The 9,547-nt window shown below is 33.6% G+C and overlaps 1 protein-coding gene across 1 annotated transcript in view; it reads right to left on the reverse strand.

Moving 5' to 3' along the window:
- LOC140047255 (complement C3-like) overlaps positions 1–5,710 on the reverse strand; it is a 32,700-nt gene extending 26,990 nt beyond the window's left edge. Inside the window, exons 1-8 of the mRNA XM_072092161.1 lie at positions 5,552–5,710; positions 4,978–5,135; positions 4,422–4,619; positions 3,794–3,996; positions 3,406–3,448; positions 3,214–3,298; positions 2,907–3,006; positions 2,183–2,419 (exon numbers count right to left, since the gene is read on the reverse strand). Coding sequence (XP_071948262.1) covers positions 2,183–2,419; positions 2,907–3,006; positions 3,214–3,298; positions 3,406–3,448; positions 3,794–3,996; positions 4,422–4,619; positions 4,978–5,135; positions 5,552–5,607 — 1,080 coding nt within the window. The 5' untranslated portion in view covers positions 5,608–5,710. The remainder of the gene's footprint in view (positions 1–2,182; positions 2,420–2,906; positions 3,007–3,213; positions 3,299–3,405; positions 3,449–3,793; positions 3,997–4,421; positions 4,620–4,977; positions 5,136–5,551) is intronic.
- Between the last annotated feature and the right edge of the window lie 3,837 nt (positions 5,711–9,547).

The following is a 9,547-nucleotide window of genomic DNA, read 5'->3' on the forward strand; positions in this document are numbered from 1 at the left end:
AGTCAAAACTAACCAGTAAACCTATTCTTTGTCTACCAGATTTAAGTAAACCGTTTATTCTGCGAACAGACGCCTGTGACGAGGGAATCGGAGCAGTACTCCTTCAAAATTATGGAAATGAAAAATTCCCTGTGGCTTATGCCAGCAAGAAGTTACTACCCCGGGAAAAAGCGTACTCTATTATGGAGAAGGAATGTTTATCAATAATTTGGAGTGTACGTAAGTTTGAAACATACCTATATGGTCGAGAATTTACCTTAGAAACTGACCATCAACCCCTTGTTTACATGCAAAAAGCTAAATTAGCGAATGGTAGAATAATGCGCTGGGCACTGGCGCTCCAGCCATACAGGTTCCGAATTGAAGCTATCAAAGGTAGCGATAACGTAGGTGCGGATTATCTCAGCCGCAGTTCATGTAGTTAGAAAATGTATATCCCCATACATTGTTCTTGAGTGGGGGGAAAAATGTCACAAGTGATTTAATTTTTGTTCCATTGTACCGTATGAGGGGGTCATTCATGCGTAGCGGCCTCTTATTGGATGATGGGTTGGTATATAAAGTGTGTGCGGGAACGGCGCGAGGTTGAAACAAGGAGTTGGGAGTAAGCTGAGTGTTGCATTTCTTGATTGGGTGTGGCAAACTACTATTGTTGCATTGATAAGTTGCTAAGCGGAGAAAATAAAGAAAACCACAAAGTAAGAGATATAGATATTTGATGCACACTTCAGCGATATTGTAGTCGTGTAATAAATAACTCCTTAATTTCTAATCTGAGGTCTTTTTTTACGACTGTTAATTGAGTGGTAGGCTACATTGAAGAACGGATTGACTAATTGGATTTATAACTAAAGGACTCTGGCAACCAGAACACTTGTGTGAGTACGGAATAGTAACGATATTGGAATTGAACGAGACGGAAAGGAAAAACTTACTACTAGTACGACACGCCATTGAATTGGAGACATTAAAGAAAGACGTTAAAGAAAAGAAGGACGGTTACAGAAATAATGCGTGGAATGTTATATACAACGGCTACTGGTGTGTGAAATAGTCACCTGATTGGAACTTACATGGCATTATCAACGTGTGAACTTATTGTAATTATATATATATGGAATAGATAGATGAATTATGAAATAACAAATATTATATGTGTGGAAAAGAATAGAATAGTATATGAATTTAAGAAATATTGTGAAACAACTTATTGTAATTATATATATATGGAATAGATAGATGAATTATGAAATAACGAATATTATATGTGTGGGAAAGAATAGAATAAGGTACGAATTTAAGAAATAGTGTGAAACAAAGTTTTGTTATTATAAATATGGAATAGACACTGAATTATGAATTAACGAGTATTATATAATTATGTGGAAAAGAAACGAACATAAATAAGACAAATTGATAAAATTAGTGGCTAAAATATATTACAAGATGAATGATTTATAATCGAAGTATATAAGACGAGATAGAGAAAGTGTTGTATTAATTGGATCATAGGGAATGGGGATAGTAATTTAAGAGGGTAATTCGAGATTTATATGATGAAATTAATTGAATAATATTGTAAAGTGTAACGATGATGCAAGTATACATATAGCGGAGTTAGGGTAGAGTGTATTTGGAATAGAAGTAATTATTTATTTATTGTTGTATTCATTTATTTGTTTATTGTATTTACTTGGGTTTTGAGTATTAGGAAAGGGGTAAAGGCCATCTCTAGAGATAATTGAGGGAGTAAAAGGAACTTGTAAGATATTTATTTATGTGTTTATTGTTAACGAGTATTTATTTATTAGATGTTATTGAATGGTTAAATGTGAAACTTCATATGAATGCTCGTTTGAGCCTGAGGTATAAATGTTTAAAAGAAAAGGAAAAAAAAATAATTAAAATAACGATAGAAGTTCTTGAAGTAATTTGTAATTGTTTTCTGTATAACTAAATTGGCAAGGTTTCGTGACACCCGGCACCTTTGTTTGCCGACGGCCGCGATGATGTGCCGACGGAAACGAAATCAGGGGGCCCGGGCCCCCCCGGCCCCCCTACTGGATACGCTACTGTCTATGTGTGTCTAGTGCCGCCGCCCCAATCAACTCGAACCCCGCTCACCTCAACCCTAAGTCGATAATCTTTTGTGTTGTGTGTAGAGCGGTTACATAAAGCATACCTTAATATCAAATGTTGTACCTTTCTTGAAGTGACTAACAGTTCGATCGTGTTTAAATGTATACACTCGTTCAACAAATTTAGCGCCACTGATCGTTGTATTCTCGCGATCTCCAGTTGATCTTTCGGTAACCACAGCTTCTATTTTCAGAGTTGCGCCTTTGAATGTGCTGAACCAGTGTTGGCCATATTTAGGAACGGGATCTATGGAAACGGCAGCCGCTCCTTGGACATTCAACTGTAAAATGTATCATTAATCAATAATAAACACTTCATAAGTTTAGTTAGTGTTAAAAACATTTTGTATTTTAAATCATTTCACATTTTTCTAAGAATTCACTGCAATCTTGGTTTTAAAATCTCGTTTTGTAGCATTGAAAACATAATTTATTAGGACTACGTTACGTCTAGTTAACGTCGTTGAATTAGTGCGAACCAAGCTAAGATTATTATGCGCATGTGTAAACAAATACCATGAATTCTGAAATTGAGGATCGTTGATACATACTCAAGGCCAACTTAGACAGCGTCGTACGACGAGGCCCAACCAAACGTCTTGACTCGTCGGTGCTGTCTGAGACGAGTCGTCTTCAGATAGCGGTAGGTCGTCGCGAGAACAGTAAAAATGTATAATTTTATCGTCGGGCCTCGACGCTGTCTGAGTTGGCCTTTGTACAACCATGGTGAAGAAGAAGATTTCTGGTCTGCAAAACAAAGTTACTCACAGTTTTAGCTACAGGATCAAATTCACCTATAACGTCACCGTTTTTTATAACACTCATTTTTACAACAGCGGTACCTCTCACGTACTTATTGTAAACATATCTACACAAAACAATATTATTGTTTTTAATCATCTACATACAGTATTCATTTTATGTAGGCCTATTACGATTGTAGAGAGAACAGCTAAAAATGACAGAAACCTTGTATAAAATCCAATACCTTAATACATCATAGATCTACTGTAAACATATCTAGTAACGGTACTTTAATCATGTACTATGCATGCAGAAAATACATGTTCCTTACTTTGCTCTAACTGTTGCCACGAGCATGTTATCTGAAGGTAGAATCTGTTTTTGTCCCTCAATGTTTACCTCGAATGTTGGCAAAACTGTAAATAAATTAGGTTTTAAATTCTACATCATTATGCAATCGTTATTCATTTTGTTTGTTCGTTGGAAATTGTGATTTATAACAAATAACTTATTTTCTACCTACCATACTCTCGAAGTTCAAATTCAATTTTGCTTTTCCATTCATTCTACAGAAATAATGAACATTTTTTTGTATACTTATTGTCATTGTACAGTAGGATTGTATATAAAGCTCTGTCTACACTATCAAACTGTATGTGATGTGCTGTTTTGCCCATATATGGACACGATGATCACATCACACTTTTTTTATAGAAACATCGACCAACTTTTTTGTAAATATCTAGTTAGATATTCCACTTATAGTCATATTATATTTGAAATTACTTTTATAGAGGCAGTGTGTATTAGGCCTACTGTGTTATTTTTAAATCTAGCGATTGCAGATTACGTGTAGGAGATGCGTTCTCTATGTAAATGATACAGAGGCGCTACGGTTCTTATTCACTTACGTTTGGGCCGTATGACACAATAACAGACCAAATTCCAAATGTCGGGTACGAAGAGAACTGGTATATTTCAGTATGATAGCCAGTAATTGTAGAGATGTCTTCAGTCCTCTCGATAATGGCGCCGGTAGGTGTGATAATATCTAATCGAACTATTCTGTCGGTAGGTTTGAGTTGCTCATTCAAGGAAATCACTCTGATTTTAGCTAGAATTGAAATAACACAAGAACAACGCTAACAATGTTACCAATCATAAGCGATGAATGATCCAAGCTCTCGCTTGTGATTGATCTACTCAATTGAGTTGCGAGTACGATTTTAGGGCGAGTATGAATTTAGAGCGAGTATGAATTTAGGTTGAGTCCAAGTAGGAACCAAGTCATTGCCGACTTGGTTCCAAAAATATTGACATTATTTTAATGATTTTAAACATTATTATTACGTTTCATTGTTATTATAGATTATGTTTACTTTGAATTAAATTGAATTTATTTACAAAAGAAAATAAGTCAGGATTTGACAATAATGGTAAATTTAACAAATTAACTTTGAATAAAGAGATTCGGTTAATTTGACCATATCCAGTTTGTTAGAATACATTGTTATTAACATACTACAGTAGCCTACATACCTTCCTGATCAGGAGTATAAATAGGTTTGTCAGTCTGGATAAACACAACCTGATTTTTAGTTGTCACCAACGCAGTAACTGTTTTATCAAATTTAAGTGCAGGATCGATGGAAAATGCCTGCACTCGTATTGTTGGAATTTCTTCATCGGCTGGTAGTTCGGATGGATCCACAATAAAATTAACTATTTTAGGTGTACCTAGGAGAGATACAAAGTGTTGAATGTTAATCTTATCGAGATAAAACAGAAATAGGCATGATAGATATGTTATGCAGGTATTATTGTCTACATACCCCTTGTAAAAAGAAATAATAATAGTTGCATTACTCAATTTATTTGAGAAACATTGTATTAGGGCCTATTGTAAGGGTCCGTTAGGAAAACCAGAGCCTGTAGTGTAAATACTACATTATTGGTACAAATTAGGATAAATACAATAGGTTGGAAATTTCATTTATGAAAACGATTACATTTTGTACTTTATCAATGAAAAGATTAAATCCGGAGTTGACCTTCGATGATAATCTGTAGGCCTCATACAGATTCATTTGCCTACCTGCTTCAACTTGAATGCTTCGGGTGGCTATTGCTTTATTTTCACTCGTAAACAGTTTAACTGTTACAGCTATAGCTTGGTTTGTACCGAAAATAGCCACCAGTACATCTTCCTCAACATTAGCACGAAATACATTAGGCGCAGTGATAAAATACCGTCTAGAAAATTAGACATTATGCTGGTATTAATAACAATACGTAGGCTACTTGTATTATTATAGTTATTATTATCAAAACAACAGCCAATGAAAAACAAATTATATATTTAGTTTCAAGAAAACATTGAAACAGGCGAATAGGTAATATCAGTAGGCCTAATACAAGGTAAAATATGAAAACTAAATACGAAAATAGACTCTAAACTCTAAAATGAAAATAGTATTAAAACGCATACATATCCTTTCGTTGGGTTCAAGTGGGAACTATAGCTTTAGTTGGGTTAGGGTTATTTCGAAGACTTTTTTTAATAATAATCATTTCTACTGATTTTTATTTTAATCAAAAAATAAGTGTAGGCTTAAGTGTAAATAAAATAGTGTAGGACTAATTACTGAAAATAATAATATTAAACTTACCCATTCACAACATGAACTACCACAAGTAGCCCAAGTAAATGTACCGGTTTAAACATCACGGTATCTCTACTATCAAACTACATCAACGAATTCTGAGCATAAGTAACAGGAATGGTCGTTGCTGTGAATATCCAGGGATGGGATTATGTATTTATATAGAGTGAAAGTAAGGAGTGCCCATACGGAAATATTTCTTTGCTTATCAATAGTTTAGAACCCGGATGTACCATAGATATCCAAAGTTGAAAACTGCACCCTGCCTATATACCAGAAGCAGAGTAGATCAACAGCAACACCGACCGCCAAAGTTTGGACACTACCCAGTCTTTTCCTGACCACGATAGTAATTTTTTATTGAAAATAAACTCAGAAAAAAGTGGTAGTTAATTATAGCTTACATTTTTTCGATCTAAACAAGGTATGTCTGATATACAGTCAATCCCATTATTTCCCAATTTTTGTTAAAGTAGGACCTGAAAGGAATGAAAAGGGTACCTTCTCCACCACCACATAACGCAACACCTATTTTATCAAATTGGTACCAATGTCTATCTGTGAAGTATAGTGTGTGTCTTCAAATATCCACATGCTTTCAATTTTGTAAAAACATAAAACAAATGCATGACAGCAATGCCAGGAACTATTTTAACTGAAAAGTTCTCCATCTTTTTTAAGAAATAATGTTAAGTAGCGTGAATATATGCTCTACTTGAACTCTTCAAATTAGCTGACGCCCCATCCTGTGTCTTGGCCTACGTGCTGTACAATGGCCGGATCTAACAACATATCACAAGGAACTAATACAAACTCAAGTAGGCAATATTAAAGCAGAAAAAGAAAAGGGAAATTTTCAGAAGAAAGTGAAACAGTTAACAATTGGCAAACTGTTTTCAGGAATTTTATTCTTGTTAGGACCCTTCGATTTAGTCCAGTGTCTAATAGCCTGAATGTGGAATGTGGAATTGTTGTAGTATGCGCACATGTGTGAATATTCAAATGATGAGTTTACTATTCTTGCGCCACTAATTACGATCGCACAAATTTGCATACTTTTTAAAGACCCATTCCCTACAATTTGTGACGCTTAAAAAAAAAAAATAATGCATATATATTACTTTAAAAACATTAAATCAGGTCATTACTTGTCTTAAATGTACGTTTTATGGAAAATTATGATAAAAAGAGAAAAACAATGCACTACCTAACCTAAGTAGCTTGTGGTGAATGTTGGTGATTGTTGGTGAATCGTGGACGGACTTTAAGACTAGAATAGCTAGGCTTAGTTTTGTATAGGCCTAGCTGGTAAACATCGGTAACGTACGAACATCGTACGGTAGCTACAGGCTGAGCCTGACGTTGTACAGTTGCTGCATTAATTGTCTTTCTGTTTTTGTATGACTTGAAACATATGGTATCTTTTGTTGTTTAACAGAATAGAAATATTATAATTTATTTATTTAATGAATAGTTTGAATCTGAATACTATATTTATACTGTAAATTCTTCAAACAGTTATTAGGTTACAAATTGATATCATCATAATACAATAATCAATACAGTAATTTTGATAAACAAATTAAAATGCAAAAAAAACAAAAAAAAAACCCCAACTAATTTCATTTGTAGGCCTACAGAACTAGGAGGACACGGATACAGGAAGCTAACGAGATGTTTAATTGGGCCAACCGGAAAGTCATGTTAAATAAATCGATTCTATCTGGATTTTTTTGACATTATAACATAAAAAAATTTTATTTATATATTATATAAATATTTTAACATTTTGTTTTTTCACCTCTTCACTACTTTTGCACAATAAAACAACGCATGTTTCTGATACAATTTCAAATGAAAGTTTATTTTCAAACTGTAAGATCAAATTAATTTGTAAATTATTAAATTATGTTAACAATTATTGATTATTAATCAGGACTTGAAAGCTGAATGAAATCTCTACATAATTATTAAAAATGAATCGAATGTGTTTTGTTTTGTCATCCGCAGATTGCAAATAAAAACAATATAAATAAAGGTTGTTAGTATACAGAGAATGTGAGAAAAACAGGGGTGTACTGTCTGCCCTCTAAACAAAAAAAAACATATAAACAACGTGATACATCTTTACTATAAAGCTTGGTTCCCACTAGCGACACAACCTGAGCAACGTAACGTTATTCCAATAATTGTGTTTGCCCCCGCCTGCGTGAAATCAAACCTGCGATATTTGCAGCATTGCTGTTCCGTCGTCGGTTCCCACTTGTAATTACGAAATACAGCACTTTGCGTCGATACGTCGCTGCGTTGCATTGTTAGTGGGAACCACGCTTAAAGGCCAGGTGCAGGGAAAAGATTTATATTGATCATACATTCCAATAATTATCGATCTATAGTTTCCCCTATGTTTCATAATTTTTGGGATTTTATTTGTGTTACATGAGCTTGTTGAAAATAAGCACTTTCTTATCAGTGGGGGATAGTTCAAATTACACAGTAAAACCTCTATTCTTTTGTACACAAATTTTGTAAATAGAGAGGCATTTTAAAAAGCTATGAAAAATAAACGGTGTGGTAAAAAAAGTCATCAGATGACTAAATATAGGTAATATAACTTGAATATTACATTTCTGATATTTTTATTCAACTTCAGATTTTTATTTTCATGCTATAGCAAAAATTATCCACCGTATATCCACCATCTTGTTTCACCGTCTAGGGAGTCACCAGACATGTTATTACATTAGGTTAACTACCTAACTACGGAAAAAAAGTCTTCCTGGTTTTTATGGAAGAATTTTGCCAAATTTTGTATTTGACCATATTAAGGGAAATTCATGTTTTTTCGTCTCGATTTCTGTTACAAAAATTTGATACAAATTTGACCAAATATTATATTTAAAATTCATGCCTGTACCTGAGCTTTAAAGCCTATTTTCCACTAGACAAATTCTCGTCGCAGAAGGGAGTATGACAAACAGAAACTGGAATACGCATGCCCATAGCATGACGCTTCCGATTCGCGCGAACAAATTCGCCTAGTGGAAAATAGGCTTTAATTGCTTTTTGATTCTGCTTCCTTCTGAGTATTCTCTCTCTCATTAGATTTCCGTTTACTTTTTTTAATTTCCAAAGTTACATAAGTAATAAGTTACATACTACTAATTATTTATAAGTACTACGTTGTTTATTATTTTTTCAACACTTACAAATACATCGAAAAATAGTCACAAAAGTCACTTCTTCTTCTTTCTTTTGTTATGTTAGTTTGATCGTTAAATATTTTTTAATTTTGTTATCAAAAAATAAAATAATATAATAATTAAAGGTGGTTACGGTGTTAAAAAAATTAAGTATTAACATTAATATGATGTTAAGTAACATAAATTATTTAATCTGGCACTCAATGACAGTTTTAAGTAGCTTAATCAAACCAAGCATCCGTTTTTCATATCTTTCTTGAATTTATTGAGTTGCCTAGCTCTTTTTGTATTCGAACCTGGCCACTCTTCAATATAGCTAGTACTATCAAGTAGGTACTTAAATCTGTAAAAATGGAACGATGCGTTTTACAATATTCGGACTTTTCCGTTGAAATCATAAGATCTCGTAACGTAATTTGATCAATCACAACGCGATGGCTCACTCAAACTGACGTTAATGATCGGTTAGCTCACTTTCCTACGTCATTGGAAGCAAATTATAGAGTTTAGTCAACGAATGTTTCTTTTGTTGTGTTATATGGTCACTTTCAATTACTTTTGATAACAACGGTGATTTTTTAAACGAGTTTTACAAAAAAAATATATTTTTTAATTGAATAGTTATTAATTCTGCTTATTCAGTGATTCCTGAAATGATCATTGTATATACAAGTTTATGCTTAAAAAATGAAAAAAAGCTTACTTGGTATAGTTGCCATCTTTGTAGGGAATACCATCTTTGCCCATTATCAGATACGTGTGGCCAAGTTGAAAATCTTTACAACCTACACACGAACTC

The sequence above is a fragment of the Antedon mediterranea genome, chromosome 4, assembly GCF_964355755.1.
Source record: "Antedon mediterranea chromosome 4, ecAntMedi1.1, whole genome shotgun sequence".
Lineage (NCBI taxonomy): Eukaryota > Metazoa > Echinodermata > Crinoidea > Comatulida > Antedonidae > Antedon > Antedon mediterranea.